At 36.4% G+C, this 26,282-nt stretch overlaps 1 protein-coding gene across 3 annotated transcripts in view; it reads right to left on the minus strand.

The window, feature by feature from the left end:
• Window positions 1-4,782: 4,782 nt before the first annotated feature.
• Window positions 4,783-26,282, minus strand: part of UGGT2 (UDP-glucose glycoprotein glucosyltransferase 2) — a 76,696-nt gene continuing 55,196 nt past the window's right edge. For 2 of the 3 annotated variants that reach the window (XM_085581304.1, XM_085581298.1), the window contains exons 27-39: window positions 25,090-25,279; window positions 24,119-24,277; window positions 22,814-22,899; window positions 18,625-18,709; window positions 17,130-17,215; window positions 14,246-14,341; window positions 12,994-13,078; window positions 12,408-12,590; window positions 11,037-11,197; window positions 10,638-10,752; window positions 8,081-8,197; window positions 6,961-7,105; window positions 4,783-6,038 (exon numbers count right to left, since the gene is read on the minus strand). In XM_085581304.1, coding sequence (XP_085437430.1) covers window positions 6,016-6,038; window positions 6,961-7,105; window positions 8,081-8,197; window positions 10,638-10,752; window positions 11,037-11,197; window positions 12,408-12,590; window positions 12,994-13,078; window positions 14,246-14,341; window positions 17,130-17,215; window positions 18,625-18,709; window positions 22,814-22,899; window positions 24,119-24,277; window positions 25,090-25,279 — 1,531 coding nt within the window. In that variant the 3' untranslated portion in view covers window positions 4,783-6,015. Of the gene's footprint in view, window positions 6,039-6,960; window positions 7,106-8,080; window positions 8,198-10,637; window positions 10,753-11,036; window positions 11,198-12,407; window positions 12,591-12,993; window positions 13,095-14,245; window positions 14,342-17,129; window positions 17,216-18,624; window positions 18,710-22,813; window positions 22,900-24,118; window positions 24,278-25,089; window positions 25,280-26,282 lie in introns of all 3 variants that reach the window. The other variant, XR_014955943.1, reaches the window with a different exon arrangement.

Below are 26,282 nucleotides of genomic sequence, written 5' to 3' on the forward strand. Positions count from 1 at the left end.
GGGGGGGAAGGACTTGTTTTTCAGAACATTTCTTTTCTGATTGTGGTTTTGGGTGTTTAGGTATGATTTTTGAGTAGTTTGCACTGCAACAAAATATCTGCTTTAGATTTGAGCAGAAAATTTGATGTGACATTTCCCTGACTCTGCAGCAATTTGTTGGTTCTGTACATAAAGTCAGAACTGAGGCAAATTGTGATGTGAGTGTACTGCAGGAATGTGATATTAACTCCAGCCTTACCCTGTAATACAACTTCATTTCTGCTGGATCATGCAACAGGGAGTTAGTACTATATGAAATTGTAGGAATTTTATGTTTCATGTAATAGCATCAGTACTGCAGAGATGGCTGTGTGCAAAAAGAGGGATTCGCTTCCCACTAGCTAAAAGTCTGTTTCTATTTTTTTTTTTCTATATGCACGTATTTAAAATGGGTTTGGTGTAGTTGGTGGAGTTGCGTGAATGCGCTGTGTGGTGTTACCAGGGCTGCAGTCGGTAGGAGTGAGAGTCTTCTTGTTCTGTAACTGCATCTGTCATAATTACTGACATAATTACTGAGTTTCATCAGCAGCCATTTTCTTGGAATGCAAGAATTACAGTTCATCAGTGTTCTCTTGATTGGATTTTAACTGGAAAACAATAATCAGTTGATAGGAGTCTTCTTTTGCTTCAACTCCTGGCACTTGAAAACCTAAGCAGCCTCAGTAAAACAAATTAAATGAGCCAAGAAGGCCTTCATTCTCAAAAGGAGGGGTTTCTTACTGTAGATGAAGTCACTGTTGCAGCAGCACCCTTGGCTCCTGCCTCAAGTATTTAAACATAATTGCGAGGCCATGTGGCTTTGTAAAATGTTTTTCAACAGCAATTTAAAGGTCAGTGTTCACAAATTTATCTTCAAACTGAGGAGGTTGTGTGGTGATTTCTAATGCTTTATGGTACAAAACCACCAAAGCAGCCTCTCAAACTCCAGTGTTGGATGTCCACTAAGTTGAATGATTTTCTACAACTTCAACTTGTGCTTGTGACCTGTTGGAAATGTTTTTGCTTGAACTGTTGCAGATGCTCAGGGCTGTTTGGGGTGCTTGAGGCTGGCTCGGCTCTCGGGCTGGCTCAGACGCAGGAACTGACTGCACAGTGAGGAGCCTGCTGCCCTGGGGCTGGGCCTCTGTGCACCTGCTCTTGCTGACAGTACCTAAACTTGGGCAGGTGGCTGTGGGGGGCGGCTGTCCCGCGTCCTCCTGCGGCTCTTGTCAACGCTGTGCCCTGAGGGGTGAGCTCTGCCCAGCTGCGCTAGCCCGGGGGTTCTTGGTGAGCCATTGGAACACTTGTATTTCCTTCTTCACTACAGCAGGGGCTGCATTTAAATGAGCATTGAATGAGCAACGTGAGCGATGTGCCCGAATTCGCACATGCAGGAGTGGCTGGGCTGCGGGAAGTCGCAGTAAAAACTACAGACAGCTGCGTTTGTGTGCCAGGGGACTGCTGGCAGTACATCCTCTTTCAAAGGACTGCCCTTGTACAGCTGAGAGAATTGTTTCCTGAGGTTTATTTTTTTTTTGTCTAGAGAAGGAATAAGATGTTCCCTCATGAGTAAATTCTTCATACAAGGCACTGATGTTGGAGCAGTGTGGGTTTGTTTCTTGGAGGCAGCAGGACAGAAAGGAACAAAAAAGGACCATGTGCATTTTGAAAATGAATGAATGGGAACGGGAAAATTACATTCTAAGAACAAAAAGGCTTGAATGTAGTCAGTAGAAGAAGGAGGATGATTAATGCATGATTGCTGTTCATAGATTCCTATTGTTTGAAGACAGGTTCTTGGAAACAATAGCAAAAAGCAACAGTGGAGAACAAGGCTTTCCTAGTATTGAGTAGCTGCTGTGCACAAGAAGTGTTACCACCCCGGTGCTGTTTTGAAGGGCCTTGAGGTATTCTGGGAAAACAGAAAAACAAAGTTGTGTTTAAAAGAAACCATTTACGTTGCAAGGCTCTCCAGCTCCGGCGCTGCATTTCCTGACGTGACTCTGGCAAATGACGTGCTGGTCCCATGCTGAGTGTTAATGATGCAGGAGACATGCAAGGAAGCTGAACTTGCCTTTTTATTTATTCGTGGGTGTCTGTAGTGCAATGATGTTCAGTAACTGAACACTGAAGTAAATGTCTCGGTAGTTTGTCAACCCTGAGATGTGCATGAAGCATTGTTCCCATCATTGGCCTGTATGTAGGTGCAAACTTTCTCTGTGGAGTTCTTTCAGTTTTAATAAACTCGTTTCCAACTTGTTTTAAAATGAAGGTTGGGGGGAGTATATTTTACTTGGTAAAATACTGATATAATAATATTAAAAGAGATTCAAAGTGAATTACAAACTGAAGAGCTCAAACTTGGGACAGATGGAGAAAACATGTTAGCTTAAACTTAAAAAAAAAACCAAACAAACCTTCATGCTTGGTTATCATTTCAGTTTTCAGACTGGTGTTTGGAACAAGAATTATTCTTCTGTTTAGGGCTGTGATTTATAGGAGCTTTGCTGGAAACTAGCCAGGATAGCATAGGTTAGTTGTATTTAAAAGTGCCTTATTGTAAGGTATTGTTTGCTCTGTAATACACACTCTTATCCATAAAACGTAACAAAATTAATGGGAGAATAATTTTTTTTTTTGCCCTCAGCAAATTACTAAGTAGCAGTTTCATGTTTTAGGAAGGATAAGTAAAGCTAGCCAGAGATTTATCAAATGTTTCAAACTATAAAATGTCTTTATATGGAATCATAAATCTACAAAGCAAGAACTGTTTTTTCTAGAACTCTGGGAATTATTTTATGGTATTTTTCACAATAAAGATATTTATGATGACAAGAAAGCACTACTGTGTATTTGTCTTCACTTCTTTCCTCGCCCTGCTCTTTGAAGCTGGAGCTGTGCAGGAATGCACTGGGCACTTCTGCAGGCAGGGGACAAGAGGAGGAAGCAGCCACGTTCTGTGTGGAAGGGAACTGCCATTGTATAGAAGTCTACTACAGCAACTGCAGCAGCCCCACTGAGTGCTGATTTCACAGTGAGAACAACCAGCCCTTTCCAACCTCATATCCTGTGAATCCATGCAGTCTCAGACTGAAGGCAAGTACTTAATTCAGGGAATGGGTTAAAATGAACCTTACTGACAAATGTTTTTAATACTAAATCTCTGGCTCATCAACAATAATGCACTAATGCCTGGTTTGTTCATTTTCTGTTAAACTTACCAGCTGATCTCAAGAAGATCAAGACATAGACAAGACAATGTCATAGGAATATAAACTGTAAAAACCCTTCATTTGAATAGTTCAAATACTCTTTTGCTTATTTACTGTAGTTGCACCTTGTTTTGGCAACACTCTAAACTAGGATGTGTTTTGTTTTCTTCCCTTTTACAGGGCAGAGCACAGAGACTGGAAATAAAAAATAAGCTCTCTCTACATCTCACCTCAAAGCAGATGCCTTGTTTTGAACATTGCTGTTGCCTCCCTGCAAAAACACTTTCTATAGAGGAAAGACAGCTGAGGATTTGCTGACATTTTTTTCCTTTGGATCTGTTAACCAAGTAGGGAATGGTTATTGTGTAATACAAAGAGGGAGAGCAGAAAATAATTAATCTTTTTTTCTGCAGAGGTACCTTTTAATATTTTGTACAACATACAGAATCCATGGATTTACTATTAAAATATAATGGCATGCTAATGACTCAAAGTACTACCTTCAAGAGATCTTTAAAAAGTAGTGAATATGTTTGTGGGACATTTCTTATTTTATAAACCATTGTGTATCTCAAAAAAAGAGCCTTCTTTGAAAGTAGTATTATGCAGAAGAAAACCCACCAGAACATTATGTACAAATATATAAAACACTAGAAAATTGCATTAAACCTTTTACATCTTCAAAATATCACCAGCAAATTACATTTATAAAATTATATTCTAATAATTTAAGCAGTCTCAAGGAAATAGTATTTAAAGAACTATTTCTTTTTTTAAAGCCAGTAGAGGTAATCCAATTTTAAAAAGAACAGGATGCTACAGAGAAAATGAACATAAAATCAGAGCATGAATTATCCATTTTTTTTATACTGCAGACCATGTTCACAGATAATTATAATTAAAGAGAACTAAGGTTTCTTAAAGAATCTTTAACTTGTGTCCTAAAACAAGCTCTCCAATATATGCTTCAAGCTTGGAATACCAAGGCAGATCCATGTGAAATGCTGCTGCAGAGTCAGGCAGCAGGATGGAAGTATAAATCTGGAAAGTATTTTTAAAATAAAATAAAATAGCACAGCAAACAGTTGAATTTGGTTTGGGGGCTTTAATCCTCTGCTATGGCAAATCAATTACTTCCTTGTTATGTGTGGCATTTATAGTAATGGTGCACAGGCATCTGCTAAGTCAATTACAAGTCCATCTCTGTGGTACAAAAATACCAACTTAAAGTTTATGTTCAAGTATGTTTGACTTGCTGCATGATATCCTGAAGTAATTAAGAGAACGAGCAAACCAAAACAGCTCCTGCACTGAAATAGGTCAGACATAAAGAGAACTGACATTAGGCTTTACTGACTTTTGCTATTAGGTTACACAGGAAATACTCCATTGGATACTTCATACAAAGGAAATCCTTCTACAGACGTTTAAAAACCTATATGTGACATGTTAAAATTGTTCAAAATGCATAAAGGTAAAACCACAGAAAATATAAAAAGCTGTAAAAAAATCTGCATTTCTCACATTCCTTAGTAATATGGCTTGAAATATATCAAGAACATGTGCTTTTAATTACTCGTTCTTACAGTAAGAAATTGTAAGTAACCAACAGCTGAGGACAATGGCAGTGGATACAAAATCTACTTCATTTCTGTAATTGTTTATTCAGTTATTTGCTGCTATGGAAATAATGTTCAATCCTTGCTGATTCACCCACTTAGTGCTAATTACATAGTCTTGTGTAATTTCAAGCATTTAAACTGGAAGACTTTGTGTAAGAAGGTGTGGTCTCATCCAATCCCATTTTGAAACCAGCACAGCCTGAACAACAGGGTGTGTATTTAAGGCACTCGATTTTACATTGAGACACAAATTCCCCATTTTCAAATACGTGCATTGCAAGAACTTTCCCCTGCAATTCTTGTGGGATCAAAATGTCAGTATCCCATTAAAGCAACAGTTTTGTGAGCACAGGTTTAGAAAATTACAGGAGACACCACTGATAGTCAAAAAATACTCATGTATTTTATTATTTTCTTTTCAGTTATGAACAGGATGATAATCAAAAGTGAGAAGAACCATCTTTCAGGTACTGACCTTCTGATGATATATATGCTGGTTGGAAAGTCACCTCAACCAAAAACATAATGGAATTTTATCACACACTATTTAAGTGGCCAAAAGGAGTCTAAGAATCAAAAAATAAGTTTTAAAAATCTCTAAAATTGCAGCAATCCTGCATAATAAATGAAGAGTGTAATGCCTTGCTTTAGCTTCGCCATGGAGTTATCTTTGTGTGGTCTAAATGAGACCTTTTTTATGAATTCTTTCTTGTGACTACAGCATTTCTTAAGGGACAAAACTATGGGCATAGAACCAAAATATTTAATATTTAAATACAGTAGCCTAATGCATGGAATATGCACAAAACAGTTTTCAAGTATGTATTTAATGTGTGTGTCCTCCTCTGAACTGACAATACTGAGCACATCTTTCTTCACATTCCAAAGTCCTCTGGGCAAACTGTACTTTAAAGAAGGAAATGAAAAGCAAAGCCATTGGGAAAGCTGCTCCATACCAGTTAAGAAGCCCCAAACCCCCAAATACCTGTGGATTTCTTATTTTTGTACTGCATTTTAAATGTTTTAAATAACACATTAAGTTATAAAATATTTGACTTCACATTAAAGAAGACTGCAAATAGTGCCAATGTAACAGCTGTAAATTCTGTTCAGTCCTTCCCAGAAGACTCTGGAGCTGTCACCATTGCTGGTCACAGGCTGTGCTAAAGTTCATCGTGCTTGAGCCCTGTTGCCAAAGGGGAAAAATACACAAAAGTGTTACTTAAAGAGTACCTGGGTTTGTAAGATGTGGAGAAAGCCTTTTACTTCGAATTTCCTGCTAATCACTCAGTTCAGCAACATGAACTTTACTTTTGAAGCCTTGCTACAAGCTGACCAGAAACTTTCACAAGGAATAAAACCCACTAAGAATCCTTTATAAGGAAAAGTGGATTTTTTCCTCCACTCAAGACTTATAAATATTTATCTGCTAATTGTTTCTTCAACCCTGAGAGCTGAGATGATATTTTCATTTTGTTTCATTTAAGTCCAACAAGTCAAGTCTTTCTGGGAGTCCTGTATGTGTGTTTGGTGGTTTTTTTGGTTTTGGGTTTTGTCTATCTTGGTTTTTCATGCCATTTAACTAAGTTAGTTTAAAACAATTTTAGTTAAAAAAACCCAAAACAAAACCAAAAAAGCCCCAAACAAACAAAAAACCAAACCCTACACCCAAACTTACTAAAATAGATTTTAGTCTATTACAAAAAGGCTTGGGTAGATAAGCCTGGAGAGAGAGATGCAGAGGCAAATTAATACTCAGTCCCAACTGCTTCATAGACATTATTAGATTAACCAAGTGAAGTCTAAGCTAAGGTGCTTTGTATAATATTTGTGGCTAAAATTATGTGTGACTGTTGGTTGTGTTTGAGGTGCAGGAACAGGACCACAGAGCTTTCTCTTAGATTCTGGCATGAAACACGAGGGTTTGTCCTGTCAGTGTAACTCCTGTATAAAGAAGCATCACACAACTCTCAAACCCCACACTATTTCTCTAAGAACAAGGGAAATTACACAAATACAAGATTTGTGCCTACTGACCCCAATCTTCATTTCAACTAGACTAATATTTAATTTTTAGAAGCTAACAGCTGAATATGCATGTAAATTACCTTTTTGAAATAATGATGTTAGATTTTTCTTCTCTCTTTCAATCTGCTGTATTAAGTTTCGGATCTCAGTGTCATAATCAACCCATTCAGGAACTATCCGGGCAGCAGCCTTCAGTTTTGGTTCTTTGGTTTGGGGGTTGTTGCACTGAAAGTTCAAAACATACCAGATGTAAAAAAAGCAAATGTGAAAATAACACCTTTTCAGAGAATTTAGATCAAATTAATTGTAAATAGTTGTCTTTTTGCTGACTGTCAGTATAGCACAGACATGGCTGGCACAAGACTACTAAAACTTAGACAAACTTCCCCAGGGAAATGCAAGATTGGCACATTGAAACTGAACCTGATGTGGGTTTTGAACAGAGAGCACAGGTCTTTAGACAAACAAATTCTAACAACTGTAAAGACACAGAAAACTATTTCCATACTGAAAAATCACATCAAGTTCCAACTGTCTGTTTTCCCTTCAAATTATATCTAAAGCATCACAAATAGTGTTGTAAAAAGATCTAAATGGGGGAAAAATGGGATGAAGATAATAAGTGACAGGAAAAAGAATTTTGTCTCTTTCTATTCCCAAAGAAAGAAACTTTCTTTTTTCTAAACATGGATAGTGTCCTGAGCATTATGCTTTAAAAACTTTCCTTTATCTCCTGTTTAGAGCAATGAAACAGACTTAGAAAACCATGATAATGTTAAGGTTCTGGAGGAACCTTCTATGTGGGGAAAACAACAGCAGTCTATAGAGCTCAGACAGGCAACAGCACTTTCTCACAGTTCCAGTAACTTGGCTGACTATGGAAAAATTATAAGGATTATAAGGATTTATACTTAAAATTATAAATTATTACATATATAGGCATAAAAAGCCTCAATCTCACCTGGTTAAGAGACAACAACACTTAATTTTCTGGTATAGTTTTCAGTTTTAATATTAAGCAGATTTGGTAGAGAGCAAGTGGGAGAGGTCTCAGAGGAGAAAATGTTTTGGGGGAAGGGATGGAATGTTGCAGTGCCTCCCAGCAAGGCTGCCTTCATGACATAGCACACACTGAAAAGCCCCAGAAACCATAGCAAAGCTGTTAATCTATACAACTCACTCAAGTCAGGATGTACTCACCAGGTCTATTGTCTTAGCCTTTTTCTTGGATTCATCATCACACCAGGTTTCACACCAAAGCCACTCCTGAGGGAGAGACTTAATGGCTACTTGATGAATCATATTATTGGGAAGATCCTGTACAAATTTTGTAAAATCACATATTAGCATTGAATGGAAACCAGCTTTCAGTCCTTACACTTGAAAAATGCCCCTCTGACTCAAAAACGTATAATACAGGATTATGCCACTACTCTAAATTGAGACAACTTCTAGGAAAATGGATTCCAGAAATGAGCTTGGGAATTAAAAGCTTTAAGCTGCTATTCTGGCTATGTTCCTTAGTTCACTTCTGGGTTTTTTTGGGTTTTTTTTGACCTTTATTACATAGTCAGGTAGTCTCATCACAAAAACTCTGAACCAAGATCTGGCTGAATGCAGGGAACAGCATTTATGAATGAGGAACACCTCAGGCAGGTTTCAGGCTCGCTGCACCTCCTCTGGCCAGAGTTACAAAGAGCAGGGGCAGTAACTGGCACACCCATTCATAAGCTCCCTCACACGTGCAACCCTTACATTGTATTTTAGAATAAATGTCAGTACTCAAGTATTAGTCACATCTTATTTTGTCAATTCCCACTGCTAAATGTGACAGAATAAAATAGCACATATTGCTGCATTATAAAAGATGTATAATTTAATGGAAATACAGACATTAGTACCAAAGAGAGAGCCAAGACATTCAACATTAATTGAAATGCTTTATTTTTAAAAAAAACTTATAATTTTTGAAAAGTAGTTTATCACCATTTGGAATAGTTTATCACGATTTCAATTCCAAAAGAGGTTTTCTGTTGTGCCTCTCTGGCTTTATAAATGAAATCACAATTCCTTAGTTACTACAATACTTTTAGAAGTTATCAATTTAAAAATTGTTACACACAGTAAAAAATAGAAACTCAGCTGTTAGTATCAGGATTTAAAGTAAACAAAAAAAAAAAGGAATACAAAAAATCCTCTGAACAAAATCACTGTTCTGGAAGTCTAGTTTTTATGATGTGTAATTTTTTTCTCCCTAGGAGTTCTGTACTTATTCTCCTTTGCATTTAAAATCACCATTTCCCCTTCTATCTACTTGTCTTTCGTGTTTTAAGAACCGTAACTACCACCTGTGAAGATGGCACTGCTGGCAGATTAACAGAGAGCTGAGATTGCTGCTTCTTTGAGAAGGGCAGTGAGCACTCCAGACAGGTATTTAAAACAAAAATAGTAATAGAAGAGTTATAATGCATCCTTTAGATGAAAGCTCTCCATGTCGCAAATACATTGCACTGTGGTTTGTATTTCCAGGAGTATTGCTGTATTTTGGTAAGAAGTAGCACTGAAGACAGCAAGCAGTTCCTATCAATACAGTCAAACCAGATTCCATTCTGCCAAGATTTAGCTACCTTAACATCTGGTCCTTAAGTGGCTTTTGATTTCATCCAACAGGCTTATAGGAGATATATGCTATTAAAGCTGCAATTTGAAATATAAGAATCTTAAAAGGACAAGTTTTAGTACTTTGAGAACATTAGATAAAACCAATTTTCTGAAAACCAGCATTATGGTGGAAACCCTGTAACCTCTGAATCCTAAAAGGTCTTTATGAAAGACACCTTGTACATGTGGGTAAGACTGTGTTTGGAGAACACACAGCTCTATCACATCAGGACTCTGCACGGCTGATGAGGGCCGGGAATTCATTCTGTTGTCCAGGAAGATGTGAACTCTGACTGTTACTGTTATTTCAGCCTTTTGCTCTTAACATACAGCTAAAGGCTGCTCCAGCTCCAGAAGTCCAGTCTAGTTTGAGTTTTTAGTGTGGCTGTATTCCCACTTTTCTTTGTCCAGTATCATAAGAACTGCTATTTTCAATTCTTTATTTTATTTCTGGAAAAAAAAATGCAAGTGGCAATAATGTCCTTATGTAAGATAAAAACTTGCTTGCAGAGCAGGGGTGTGGAAAAGCACTGAGCAATGTGAGCTTTGCTACCATGGGATCCTGCTGCTAGAGGCAGGTAAAAATCTTTTGTGCTTAATTCCACAAGGAAAACACCAAAAGGAGGGACAATCTCACTTATGAAGGCTTCTGAGGTTCACCCAAAGTGAGACAAACTCCAGCCACTCCAAGGTGACCATGTACAGCAACCAGAGTGCACTTGCAGTTAATTTACAAAAGAAAATTTAATTTACGTTAATGGAAAAAAAGAAGCAAAAGGAAACAAGCTCTTGCTAAACATGAATATAATTACCATTATCAGAATGTAGGATTATAATCAGAAAAACATAAGTGCACAAAGAACAACTACAAATAAAGGTGAAAAGTCCTGTAAGTTGGGGTTTTTCCCCATTTGTAAATTAAAATAAAGCAGCTTTCTGAACTGTGCTCATATACACTCCTGAAAATAGGCAAAAACAGCAGTAAATGGCAAACCGTTTTGGAATTATGTAACATTTATGTTGAGATACAGGATATTCCATGCATATTGCAAAAGATAAAGAAAATAAACCCAAAAGTGCTCAAAGCCATATATACCTGATCAAGATTTGACAGACTGTTTGGATCCTGACTAAGAGCCTGGTACTGGCCCCGAAGCCTGTCTCCAGCTGCAATCTTCCTGAACTTCTTCAGGTCCACAACATACAAGGCACTAAAAGGAATAAAAAACCCCAAAGAAATAAGATTTCTAGGGGTTTTGATAACAGTAATAAAAGTAACAAGAAAGCAAAACATGTTCCCATCCTGAAGGGGTATTTTTCTTTATTAAGTAGCTGAAACTACCATAAAATGGTGAAATCAGTTATGTAATGAGAATTCTTGTCACCTTCATCTCTTACTGAAAATGACTCTTGAATGCCTCAGTGATCAACACCAACACCCAGATTTTAATCAAATTCCCAAACTGCACAAGAAGAGTGTAAGGGGCTGTCCTACCTAATATGGTATTTCCTTTTCCCGAGGTGTGAAGCCCAGTATCCCGATTTCCAGAAGCGGTACCCATCCATCTCTCTGCGGCTGTCACAGAAAGGAGTGTATCCATAGGGAGCTCCATTCAGGTCTAGGTCTCTGAGCTCTTTCAGGTCACTCCTCACAATCTAAATAAGAATATCATTTAGTACTGTTTCTGTAAGGGTAGGTATTGCAGCAGGCTTCATAATGTTTAATTTTAATTTTAGAAAAACCCTCAGATGCTACAACAGTGGGGTATAGATAAACTATTCCACTGGGAGATATATACCAAATTATTGCTCAAAAATTAATACTATGATAAACATTAATAAATAATAACAGTGGCCATCTGTGTAACACATTTATTGACTAAATGATATAAAACTGGGAATATTATTTAAAATCACAGACTAGTGTTTCTGGTTGCCCAATATAACATTCCTCAGTTAAGACACATAATTTTTGAAATCTTCCAATCATGTGCCTTCTAAAGAATCCTCCTCATTTGTTACCCACCATAGGCACTCCAAAATTATTTCATCCTTTGATAAATCCTTGTATCTAATGATAAAGTACTTTCAAAAAAGGGTTTTAATGGCATTTTACAAATTCCCTTTATTTGTTAATCAATCATTCTTCTATCAAATCCTACTTAATTTATCAGTGGTAAAAAAAAGCTTTAGCTATCTGGGAGCAGAGAGAAGTCCTTACAGTAGTTAGGAGTGATAACCAGTGTTCCCACATGGTGTACCCAGATGAAATTACAGAGAGTTGCAGTCTGATTGCTACCTCTAAATTTAATTTATTCTTGAGCTTTGGGAAAGGACCAAAATACATCAAAATTTGTCTCAAGGTTTTTAATAACCTTGTGATAATCTCATCTGAGGTAGTACTTTGTCTTCCAGTATATTGTACAATGTTCATTCCTGAATGAAAGACTGCATGCAAATTTAAAATAGAGATAGGATTAATATTGAAGAATTTCAGCCATCTAGAAGTTGTTTAAATGGTCCAAGTCATCTCAGACACTGGCCACAGTAGAGAATTCCTCTCACAATCAGCCTAGAGATGGAATCACTCCAATATGCTTTCAGTGAAATGCACCTTTAAGATCACACACATCTCTCCAGATGCTTTTCTCTCCACACAGACAATTCAGAACAACTCAATGTCCACATGACTGAAGACAAGTGAAATTTTTGCATTTACATTCTGCAACACCACTGATTCTGTCTGTACAACTGCAACAGTCTTTTGAGATCAATATTTGAATAAAACAGCCACAGAGAATGAAACTAGATCAATTTAAGCCCAAATTTATTCCTCATACAGTTGTATGCCATTATCTTTTCTTACCTGGTCAGCATCGACAAATATTATTTTATCCACAGCCAAAGGGAAAAGAACATCCAAGAAAAGAATTTTGTAGCCCCAGATAATTCTTTGTTTTTCTGTCTGTTGATAAAGCCAGCGGGGCCACTTATACTGGACCAACTCATACTTGAACCCATACTTTTTAGCCATGTGAGGAATTACATCCTAGAAGAAGAACAAAAACCATCAGGGGCACATATATGAGACACACAAGGACTCAAAAGGAAAAGGAGTGAATGCTCCAAGGCTGTAGCTGTGTTTGCCTTACTGACTATGTAATTTATTGTTTTAAAGTGTTCCCTTAGTTTTAGCAGTATCCTCAGCTACACCAATAGAAATGGCACTTCTCTTGGAGACTATCAAAAGGGAATAAATTAAATTATAATTTATCACTGGGCTTCATGTAGCAGAAGAGAAGAACTTTTTACCTAACACTGGTATTTAACAGATTCAGGGATTATTTTCCATTGTGAAAGTTTATTTTAAATTAGATAATTATTCAACTGCAATTAAAAAAATTTACTTAAAATTTTAAAGAAAAAGAAAAAGAGGAGGACTTTTCTCCTACCTTAAATGTTGGGGAGAGATAGTTTTTCAGAAACCAAAATTTAACTGGTGTTTTTGTATGACGTAGGACAGAAAGCATCATAATTCTGTGGAAATATAAGTCTACAATAAACAAACAAACACACACGGGTCATTAAATTTCAACTGCACTTAGAAAATACTAAAACTCTAACTACAATTTCTTTAACCCAATTTAAGAAGAAATCTTTATATACTTCTAATTAAAAGCTTGAAAGAGCTTGTGTTCAAGGGTACTTTGAGATGGCCTTATTTCATCCAGATTGGTTAAGCAATAGTAGAAGGAACAATTTCGAAAGTGGATCTATTAACATGTTTTATTCTAGGAGAGGTGCCTGACAAAATTAGAATGATAGTTAGTACCTTAAATATTAACTTGGCTACTGAAATAACTTATTTTAGAATCTATTGGTTGAGTTTAATAGATTGCTGAAAAGAAAAAACAAGCAAAGTTCAACTCAGATCCTCTTCTGAAAACCCTTAATAACTGTAAGAAAAAACCCTTAATAACTGTAAGAATCACTATTTTGGGTTCAATTCTTTTCACTATCATGGCCTTTGGTGTAACCAGACAGGTAACAGTGACTTACAACCTTAAAGAGGTCAAGTCTGCCTTAAAATCAAGACAAAATGAACTCAAAAATAAGACAAAGCAGCAAGCAGGACGTTTAATATTAACTTTTTCTCCTTTGAAGTAAATGTGTCTTTCCCTTTATGAAAGTGGTTGCAGGTTGAAGGAAAGAAACACAATGCTCAAACTTCAGATGACTCAGCCATCAAATCACCAGTGCTCAAATCAGGAAAGTAACACACATGGTTGTGAAGACATCAGGCAATGCTGTAAGAATTCCTTAAAAGCAGTCACTGCTCATTGAAAGGACCCTGAGATAAGTAAGGCCATATGTGCATGTAGTAAATCCAGTTTGTATGAAACACAAATAGATACAACTCTAATGAAGTCACTTCTGTTGTGTCTTTACACAGAGAGGCTGAGCTTCATCTTTCATGCTTGTGCTTCACACATGAAATACATTTTCTGCCTTCAAAGAATAATGCTATGTTGAATCACTTTGTTCTTAGAGATTAATTTAGTTCTCACTGTATATAACTTTTCTTGGTTTTGAAAATTATTTAGTTGTTGTTTAAAAAGTCAGTTTCTTTAGGTTGCTGAGTTTTACTAAGAAAATGCAGAGTATTGCTATGAAATTCTTGTTTCTCCTTTTTGCTTTCCTTACCTTAAAAAACGTTCATATAAATGGCCTGAAGCAACAGAAAAAATGTTAATATCACTCTTCTTTTCCTTCTCATCAGTTGGAATGTCTTCTGAAAATCTAAGAATTGTTATAAGTAATTATATAAAGTAAAAATTCTGCAGGAAAAAATCCTACTAAATTATCATTAAGCTCACCAAGAATCAAAAATAAATGAAATACACATCCTGCAGTAAACAAATACACTTACATTCTACTTCCACTGCACATGCCTAGGTTCAGGAGTTATAACCTTCCCCAGAATACTCTCATAATTTTCAGAGATCTGTGGTGACAGCATTTCCCAGTGTTTTTTGTAACACTTGCTAAATTCTTCTTCAGATTACTCCGATTCCTCTCCCTAGAAGCTAACCTATGTATTCAAGGTATGTTGTACAGAGGTTTCTGTTTCTGTTTCACAGCATGCTTTGCTTGTTTTGAATACCAAAGTCTACCAGGGCTGGTTTTTAATCATGTGCCTGCCAGCACACAGAGGCAGGGGATGGCGGCTGCAGTCTCCCTCAGGCACTGCTTCAGAGACCTCAGAACTGAAGAGCCAGACTGGTTATAGTTATCAAATGGTTATCAAGCCATTTGATACTGTTGGAAATTTACCTCAATAGTCTTTTTTGTGAGATGAGTCATTCCTCACACACTTAGATTGATGAGTCAACGCCTATTGCTTTTTCTTCTTTTAAATCCCTTTTAAAAGTATCCTTTAGAAAGTGTAAAAATAGATATCCTCATAATCTTTAGGAGCAAATAAGACAAGTCTCAAATCTCCAATGTATTCAAAAGAATTCAGATCACTCCACTGATACAAAGCTGAAACCTCAGAAATAGCTGAGAGGCTGCAATGTGTTTAAGTGGTGTGAATAATCTTTTCAGAAACCCAGTTCTATTCACTCAGGCATGGTGAAAGAGAGAGACATCAGTGGAGTGGCATTGTCTGCATGGTGTGGCATCTTCAAAGAAGACAGACAACCTCTCAACAAGCATTGAACTCTCACAGGCTAAATAGACTGCAGTTCACAGGTCCAAGCAGTCCGTCTCCTTTCTTCCTGACTTTTTGTCCCTGTCTTATATTTAGTGATAGCAGGACTGAAAGAATGCCAAGTTCTTTATAAAGCAGTCATCACATGTGAAAGAAGAAAATTGGGGTTTGATGCAAGGATCTTGAAAATATTGATTCTGTAAAGCTTTACAGAAAGCAGAAATTTCCCAAAGCTGCTGGGCTGACCTGTAAGGTCACATGGGAAAAGCAATCAGTTCAAGAAGGGCAGCTCAAGAATAAAAAAGCTTGGCCAAAGTGATGTGCACATCTCCCATGTTAGAGAACAGGTGGGTTCCTGTAGTGAACAGTGTGCTGGTGGATATTCTTTTCATTCTGGGATAACAGAAAAGAAGGGTATTTGACAAGATTCTACATGGCAAAAGGCTGACAGCCTCAAATAATGCCCTTGAGCCACAACCTTGAATCACTGGGAAGAGCAAATAAACGTTACTGGGTGAGGGGTTTCCTTGGCCTAGCCAAGCTCAGAGCATGATGAATGCCACTGTGATAAAAGGCAAGCCCTGGAAGGTTGAAAGATCTCTGGCCTTGTAACCTTCTCAGAGGGAGTTAAGATTTTGATCTGCACATACATCCTTTGATGCAGCCAATTAGAAGCGGGAAGCTTGAAGTCAATGAAAAATTCCTTCAACTAACATCATTCTTCAAAGGAGGCACCTTTGTGCAGCAATGTGGGTCCAGCGTGCAAAGAGTTTTTCAGAGTTTTAGCATAGTGTTTGGGAGGGTCTCTGAATCTAGTCAATATGGGTACAAACTGAAAAGGGGGAAATTTAGGTCAGATAGCAGGAAGAAATTCTTTAGTGTGAGGGTAGTTAGACACTGGAACAGGTCCTGTGAGGCTGTGGCCGTCCCATCCCTGGCAGTGACCGAAGCCAAGCAGGATGGTGCTCTGAACAAGCTGCTCTAGTGGGAGGTGTTCCTGCCCATGGCAGGGGGTTTGAGACTAGATGATCTTCAAGGGTGCTCCCAACCCTTAATATTCTGTGATTCTATTATATTGTAACAGTAAAATCATCTGTAGATAAATGGTGATAAACATAAAATCAGCAACAGACACTCAATATGATCTCAGGCCTGAAGGTACTTGTGGAACAAGAGGCCTTTTCATGAGACATTTTAAAGCCGGAACAGAAGCTAGTCCTGGATCTACCAAGAGAGGTGTGTGTACAGGACTGACTGGAGCCAAGTGATTAGTAGATGAAGTAGAACTGCTATGCCTTTTCTTTATTTTCTTCAGCAGTCTGTCACTGACAATCATTGCCCAAGCTACTGAAAACTGAAGAAAACTTTTTTAAGTCTTGTTCAAAATAGCAAATTAGAAAAACTACAAAGCTATTAGCCCCAAATGTAATGCTTGAGATGCTTATTACGATTACTTACAAAACTCAAACTTTAAAGTAAAAGGTAAAAACACTTCTTGAGATTTCATAAATTATGTCCAGCAGCAGACATGCAGCATTGGTCTGCTTGTTGATGTTCAGTTTGACATATCTGAGTATCACATAACCAGCTGAGATTTTCACACTGGGACTGATTCCCTGCTACAGCCAAATGAAAAAAACAGCCAAAGGAGAAAATGAAGAGAAACTGGAAATACAAAGGAGGGATTAAGAAGGGAATAAAAAAGGAGATTTACATGACATTATAGCTTGTCTTTCCCCTTTTTTATTTACATTATAAATCCCTTGGAGAGACTTTTTACACATTTGTATCACTATCAAGTAAGAATATTTACTTGCTATGAGTAATAATAAACATGTCCCGGAACAGCTGAATTAGAATCAAATTATGCATTACCTTGCAACTGATTCCACATTTCCTTTTTTTCCTGTTGTTCCATCTGTAAGAAGCTCTTCATTCACTTTATCAGGCTTTTTCTGTACCTAGTCAGTAAAAGAAATGCTTTTGTGCAACTTGGGAAGGTAGTTGATAGTAATTACTACTTGTATTGTGACACCACTATGGTGTACTAACTGGCTAGAGCCACTAAGTATGATGATTAATAAATCAGCCAGCATGTTTCAAGCCCTCTGTACATCTATATGCAAAAAAACAACTACTAGTGTGGTGAATTTTATCTAATTTTCCTCCCAAGTTTGTGATCCAGCCATTAGCTGGCAGAAGCATAGCACCTCACAATGGAACTTACCTGAAAGGAAATTGTCATTTTCATAAGCCCTTCACAAAGAGAAAGTGACAAATTTGTCACTGAAACATAAGCTCTCTTGCATCCAACCTAAGTAATTTCTGCTGTCTTATCCAGATGCTTATAACAGCTCAAAATTAATTTCATTTACCATCTCAATTTCCTTGATTAAAAGAGATTTAATTGCTTTTGAAAACCAAATAGCTTCTTACACCCTGAATGTGTGAATCTAATCATATTAATTTCACATGTTTATATTGTCAAGATGACACAGATTTCTGTTGACACTAAATCATGAGTCTTTTTTGCCAATGTTCCTGAAGCCACATCCTACATATCAGTGAAGTGATTCTGGAGTTCAACTGAATGGCAGAGCTTACATATTCTAGTTATAAGCTTAATACATACCACTTTTCACACACACAGAATAATATTCCTATTTTGGCTCAAATTAGGCACCCTTTTACCCATTCTCTGTGGTTTAGAGACAGGCTCATCATGCTCCAGTCTTACACATTTTCCCTGGCTTCTGGAAATTTTTCATTAATAGGACTGAGGAATAGACTTATGTCTAGTGTTTTAAAATATTTACAAATATATATAGGAAAATAGTGTATTATGAGGATCTTTCTCCTTACTGCTTCATTAGCTGGTTTTGATGCATCCAATAGCAGTAACAATTTTGTTGACACAAATTTGGTCGCCTAGGGTAAAATTTAACACAACTGATTTTGACTTCCACTCCGGAATCTGGACTTCATGTAAAATCTCTCCTCAGTCACTGGAGGGAAATGGATGTCTCAAAAGGTCATTCTCTTGGTTTAAATCCATTTATAAGCAGGAAAGAGCAATCCTTTGGACTGTCTCTTGCTAAGCAGAAAGGGAATTTAAGTCACCAAAACTACACACTTAGATACCTCGAGTTAGATGAGATAAATGTTATCTATGTTTAACAGCTATTTAACAAATCTCCCACACAATTAGTATAACCCAATTGGATCAAATTAACTACATTAATTTGCACATCCTTCTCTTTAATTATACAAAATCTAAATTATATATTTCAGTATACATATTTCAATTAAATATAGCCTGAGACACATAAGCATAAGTAATATTTCATATCAGGAAACACTGCATACGTACTTGAACTTTGATAATTTTGCTTCTGAAGTTGTTTAATACCACAATAACGTCTGTCAGGTCGGCTACAGAATCTGTTCCTTCATGGCTGTAAAGAAAAAAAACCCAGGCAAATGTACTGTCTCATTAAAATATGCATTGTTACTTGGGTTTAATCAGAGAATAAGGTTTAGAATTGCTTATATTTACAGAAAAAAATTACTTCACTTGCATCTAAATATATTTTAACTTCAAAAACTTTGAGTTTTACTCATCACTGGACATTGCCCACAGTTGTCACCTGAACTTTTTAATTTGAATTTTCACAGGAAATTTACTAATCAATGAAAAACTACAGTAACCTAGAGCTAAATATTATTATGCACTATATATATAAAAATATTCAAATATTAAACAACAATTTATTTTTCAAGTAGGGGAATATTTTTTTTCAAATAGGAATTGTGTGATGGCATTAAGTGTACTTTTAGAATATATCTGCTTTTAAAAGTAGAGGGAAGGCTTCATCACAGTGCTGAGATAGTGAATATTGATTTTCAGCTGGCTGGCTTTGGAAACTGTACCCCTGAAGACACAGCTGTGAAAGGATCACATGAACCTCTGCCCTACTGAGCATCACTTAAAAGACATTCGGGTGTCTCCAAACTACTGCAGTCCAAAGGGTAGCTAAGATGAAAAATGTCACTGTGATACATTATAATAACAACATAATTTTCAAATTTTTTCACTTTTACAACTCAACAGCCCATATATTTCCCCTTCAATCCCTTCTGTCTTTTATCAGCATTATGTGGGTTTCTCTTGCTAAAGCTACCCACAAAAAATGGGTTTAAGAAAATAATCTGCTACCCCTTAGGCTTCATTTTTTTTCCCCTAGAAAACAGGAATATTTAAATCTTGTTTCAGTGTGTATCATACCACTTACCTGAACACTGTAGGATTTTACACACTCATTTAATACATACCACATTTTTTGTAAAATGTGCCTGTAATCACTAAGTCTCATGGAGAGGCATATCCTTGTACAAAACAATGTTCAGAATTACCTGAACTTTTCCACTCTTTATTGTGGTTTTGTTTTCACACTTTTAAAATATCATACATATGCACACCTAGCCAACGGTCTTTGCATCACAGGGATGTATACTGCTCAGATATTAATTCCATTTTAAATAAAGTGTGTCACTAAAAAGTTCTAAAATATTAAAATTTGATCCAAACACAAACTGTTGATAGCAGCATTCAGCCCAATGTTTCATTTTTGTCCTCAGAGTTCACACAACCAATGTTTACTCTGTTATTCCCTCAGTCACCTCAAAATCCCTATGCTATGAATTCTGTAGGTAGATATAGAGTATTCTGCTGATAAAGATGATTTTCCAAAGTCTTTGCAATATTCTCAGTGTATGATTTGGATGTAAATTCAACAACATTGCTTTGTCTCCCTAAATCTCTTTCATGGATGCCTCCCTGTGGGCTCCATCTTTATGGAGTGCCAATTGTTTTACTCTGCATAGTACTCAGTCTGATGAATTTCTGTCCTACTACTAACAACCTTCTTAAATACAAGCAAAACATCTTGCATACTGACATATGTAATAACAGCTACCTTAATACTATGTAACTGTGAAAAGCTAAACATGCCTAGCAGACATTTTATGTCCCAACTTGAACTTCAAAACACTTACATGCTTTTAATACAAATACAAGTAAGTACCAATAAAATACAAGTTATAATTTGGGAAACAAAAGAATTTGGATTCAAGAAATGGAGATCCTTTAAAACCTCAAGCCCAAGAAACAAACATACAACTCCTTGCCTAAGTTATAGAAGACACCTTTCAGCTAGGCAGTCTGCATGACATCCAAATATAATAATACTATATCTTACATCTAATATATCTACCTGTCTTTTTAAAAAGTAAAATATTCATCAGGATTTTATAGATATGTTTAGCTAGAAATAATTTTCTGCAATCTTATCTTGCAATACCTACTTGTTTTCCTACCAACAAAGTCCCAATAATAAGCAGTGCTCAGATTATTGCTGAGGGTAACAATTTTTATTTTCCTAATATTCATAGGAATTTATTAATAACAAATTGATTTACAAGCATGACTGCATCAATATAATGATCCTTGTTAGAAGCAGTCTTTAAGAAAGAGGCAACTTATTTCAAATGTTATGTATTTACATACAGTAAAAATAAATTACTTCCAACTATGAGAGAAGCAAGTAAGATAAATACTGAGATATAGAACATTCTAAAACTCCCTTTATAATATACAGGCCTGTGCCTCAAAGAAAACAGGCTCATTTCACAGTTCAACAGGAGATGGTGTGACTAATATATATGGATGGAGAATATACTGCAATAGCTCTTAGCAAAATTCCACCCTATCAAACAGCTGCCTGAGTTCTGATAGCAACTTTGTACTATTAATACTGTAAATGAAATATCAAAGATCCTGGTGCAGCCCCACAAACATACTTTTCCTGTTGTACTTTAAGTCTACAGTTGGAATAGTGAGATTAAATAAACTACATTGTTTAGATTCCTCATGAGGTATTAGTTTTTAGTAATTTAGCTGAGTTCAATTAAGTCCATTTATGTTACAGAGGGAAAATGAGCAAAACCTCAGCAGATAATTTGAATTTCCTTTGATCCAGGCTAGAATGTAGAGTGGTTTTGTTTCATTATTTAACCCAACTGCACTGCATTACATTATTTTTTTAAACTATACTATCTTATATAAATCACTTTATATTTCTTAAGAATTAAATGCTAAATTAGACAAATGGTACAGATGCAGTTGGTGGAAATTAGGTGACTCTCCAAGGGTAAGGACTATGTTTTTCTGCTTTTTCAACAGATTGTAACTGATTTCTGGAAAAAACAAATTGAAAATGCAAACAAATAGAAAGAATCTAACATCCCATTAATAATTCTCCCTGCAACACTGATATTAACTAAATGTTCAAAAGCACAAAGAGGTTAATCAAGTTTTTTGTTTTTTAATAGTAGCTTATAATTAACAACATATGGAACTATGTATTCTTGGGCTTCAAGTAATAATACATATTTTATAAGAAACAGACCTATTTCAAACCACACAATTACTTTGAGGGGGAACAGAGATAACAGGAAAAAGGAAAAAAAAAGGAAAAACGGAAGCTTAAATTAAATAAACAATATTGCTCCTCTAGAAGCAATAGGATCTAAAGCTTCAAGAGAAAGCTCTCATAGGCTACAGGTTTATATAAAACATGGGGAAAAGGTGATTCTTCTAAGGAATAGTCGGAATGATGGTGAGCACATATATTCCTTTACATGAAAATCAGTCATGGAAATTACAGACCTAAGGCATCTCAGAAGCCTTAGAGATGTCACCTAAATGCCAATTACAGGACTGGCAATACAACTTCCTTTCTGTGGACAGAGGTTTACCTCTCCCAAGAGAGGGAATTGTGGTGCAATCAACATGCAGCCAGGGTCTTGAAATGAAGGGTGCTTTGATATCCTAAGGTGGAGGTGTAACCACAGTGATACTGAAATGACTTAGACAACTAAGACACACTCAGAATTAATTGAAAAGTCTAGAACTGAAATGACTACAATGTTCCTGTTAAAAAAAGATGCCACCTATAAATATACTGCATTCAGAGGCATCCTCAGGACTGAAAAAAAAATATGAGAAGGAAATTTATGGTACTTCCTCCAGACAGTTCCAGATATAATTCTGGAGAGCAATGTTCCATTGGACATACTCTTGAAATTACATATTAAGTACGTTGGGAATGCCAAAATATTAATCAACATGAGTGACATTTCTACAGATTTTGGTACAGCCATTGTGTGACAATGCTAACCATGTATGGAACTGACAGGGAAACTGTCTGGTAGCTGTGCAACTGTATAGTAAGGGACACTGCTAGCATCTAGTCTAGCTGAGCAGCTTAGGTTTATTATGCATCGACATACTGAAATGCCTTCAAAAACACATGAAGCCATCAAACAACAACTAACAATACAAGGAAATAAGGTATCCCTTACAAACTTTAAATCATCATTTCCATCTTGCACTTTTTAATGCTATTTTTGCTCACTTTCCTTCAGTGTTGTCAGATCTTTTCAAAATATGTTGCACTTTCAGATTAATTTTTGTTTCCAAATGATGGATTCATACTTACGAAAAAACCTGATAAATCTCCTCAGATCTTCCTTTACGCAATCTCAATGTCCAAGCACCTGGATTTGCTTTCAGCTGAAAATACCCCTAAGTAAAAAAGACAGGCACTTGTTCTGGCTGCATTTTTGACTAAACCATCTTCATATACAAAAAACCCCAACTACTCAACATTTATCAAAGATAAATGCTCAACCATCTTCATATACAAAAAACCCCAACTACTCAACATTTATTAAAGATAAATGTTATAGTCCTGAAAGAAGTGTGTCGGTGATGCAACAACTATCACCAATCCTGCATGTCTGTTTTAATGTCTTTCAGTGCTCTGTTTTTTCTAGCTGAATTTAAGCTGCATACATAAACTGCACCAAGAACAGCAGTAAAAGAGCACCAGGTAAAAGAGCAGGAAAGAAATAAATTATTGAACAGACCAAAATTGAAAAGCTTCTTTGAAATTGAAAATTCTTGTCTGGAACAACTTTCCAAGTCAACACAATTCTTTCCCATTTTAGGAACACTGTAAACAGCTATCTCTTTGTTAAAGTCACAGAGATCAAGTTTTGAAATGCGAAGAATTGTTAGAAGTTTCATCATGCCAAAGACCATCTACTGTTGAGTCCATCATATTCAATACTTGTGCAAAAATCAAAGATTCACAATTTATTAAGCATTTCCTTCCTTATGATACAGTATTAACAAGGACAAGTGAACAGCAGATAGGTAAAAGGTCTTAATCATCAAAATACTTCTCTATCAAATCCCCTTAGCCAACAGAAAATAAATCTTTCACTTAACAAGTCACATGGTCTTCTGTTCTACAAACTGCCAACACGAAAAATAATTACTTGGCAAGATGAGAGAAATTCTCAGGTGCACATGCCCCATCAAGGCTCTAAGCACTCACCTGAAGCATCTAAAATGGGAGCCCTCTTTTGCCTGGATCACTGTGTAACAGAAACGATTATTTTAATCAGAACGTGAATCATACCTTCCATTTGTCAGGGAATCTCAGCCTGAATATAACTGCCTCCTACCACCTACTAGAGGCAATAAGGCTGCCAGTTTAGGCACTTCAGGTAAGAGTATAAAATTAGGCTTATTCAAACTTATACTGCATCACAGGAGAAGAGCTGGGGGTGGGGAAGCTCAACAAATTGGAGGTGAGCTCAGCTCCAGGATGTGCCTGTTACTTTTAGCATTACTAAGCTTGCAACACAGATAAATGGATTTACAGACCAAGATGCTCATGAAGAATTCTCAGAAGAAGTGTGCAATTGTAATGACTATTCCTGTACTAAGTACTTACGAGGTTGGCCATCACAATAGTATCAACCATGACAGGACTCTTCTTTGTGCCCAGAGTGAACTGTAACCCTCGAGGAGGTTGTCCAGTTGTCACATCAAAGCAATGTCCTTCAAGCAATATATATTCCAGCTCGTATTCTGCTATAACTGCCCCTTTTATCTGTGGAAGGAATGCTTCATCAATAAATTATGTAACTTAACCATGTGGGAAAAACAAAATATCACAGCCACAAACATGTTGTGTGGGACTTACCACAAGGTAACTCCCACATTCAAAAAAAAAACCAAGAGAAGTCCATCCAGAAGGAACTTCACTCAATTATAAAACAGGTATCCAAGACAAAGAGGAAAGATGACTCTCTGGAGAAACCTTCCTTCCACTGACCATTGAGGAAGCTGAGGCATCTCTGCCTTGGTAAGGTAACTCCCAGCTTTACTTTCACAATACACTTTCAAAACACACAGCTTTGGTCAATCAAACACCCTCAATATTTTGCATAAGCTTATTGACTCAAACAAATCTTATGATTTTGAGGATGGGGGATTAAAATATAATTAAATAATAACTGAAAAAATTGTGAACTACATTAATATTCCAGTTTATATGAAGATTTACCTAGGTTACAAGAACTAGGAAACACAAAGAACCCTTTAATTGCTTTACTTTTATCTTAAATGTAGTATTTCTCTAAACACAAAGCTCTGTATAGCAGGTAAATTGCTTTAACTTGTACTTTGCATTCTGATTTTTTTCTATTCCATTGCTTTCCTTTAAGACTTATATTTTTTTTAAGAGAGAAAATGAACAAAACATGATGACAATAGAAATGGTAAAATATTGCCTAAATAATCAATTACCAAAGAAAGTATTTCCAGAGAATATAAACAAGACAAATGTTGCAACATTTCCCCTTCCCTCTTGAAGTAGAGGGGTCAATACAAGTTTTACAGTGTTTGCAATCTATTACTTACTTCCTGCAAATGAATGTTATCAAGGTCACAGGAACTATTTACTGCTTCAACCAACCAGCTTTCAGGAGTGATCATGTTTAGGGTCAAAAGAGGTGATTCTGGCAACTCTAGGAATTTTGCTACAGGCTCAGAAGGAATGTGTTTATTGATTCCATAAGTCAATTCTGGTTCCAGAACAAAACGATAGAAGCTGTTGAAAAATAAGTGTGACAAAACCCCAACATTTAGTGAAATACAAAGTTCAAACATGAAGCTCTTCTAAAATATTTTCAAATATAGTGAGTATTTACCAAGTATGATGAAATTTGGAAGCAAAGTAGCTTATTCTTTTGGAATATCATCAGACAATACCTACAGCATCTCAAATGGGCTGGTAGATGAACACACACCTATTCACTTTTGGTGATTTTTCTGTAGATGTGCTTATATTCCATTAACATTCTAAGGGCTATGAAAGTGAATACCCAAGAGGTGCATCTACATAGCTTGACTGTTAGCAGCCTTGAATTCTCAGAATGTGTATCACTGAATTATGCAGAAGGACTAACCTCTATTGGATAAGAAGTCTTTGAGAATGGCTACTGTCACTAGCAGCAGCAAGTACAAAGCAGAGGAAGGGTAGGGTTTCTCTGTTCCTCTCCAGCTCTTACCCCAATTATTCCATACATAAAAGTTCTCCCAAACACAAGGAAAGAAGCAGGCACCCAGACCTGAAGAGTGCCAGCTTCAAAAGCCATCATAATGATGTTCACACAAGAAGACACTCAGAAGACTGATAATTAAGACCCTCTTGTGGAACATGAGATGTAATTCCTCTCAAAATGCATAAAAACTAAGGACTTCTATTTTGTGAGCAAATGACTAATTCTCCAACCCACTGACTGAAAGACAGGCACTACCACCAGCCTCTTTCACAGACAATTGATAATATGGGTGTTAGGATTATAGGTTTTATTTTTTTTTTATTTTTTTTTTTATTATAGGATTATAGGATATAGGATTATACCTGCCAAAGAAATGGCTGTGCTTAACTATTTCTCTTAGAGGGAAAGAAATCCTCTTGGGGAGAATTAATTTCAATGTAAATGTCTATCACTAAAGTAGTGAACCCTGATTTTTACACACAGATAAAAGAAATTTCCAATTTATAGTAGATGCATTGAGGCTATCATATTCTCAATGAAATATAACAT

Source organism: Lonchura striata, chromosome 1 (assembly GCF_050655825.1).
Source record: "Lonchura striata isolate lonStrDom1 chromosome 1, ASM5065582v1, whole genome shotgun sequence".
Taxonomy (NCBI): domain Eukaryota; kingdom Metazoa; phylum Chordata; class Aves; order Passeriformes; family Estrildidae; genus Lonchura; species Lonchura striata.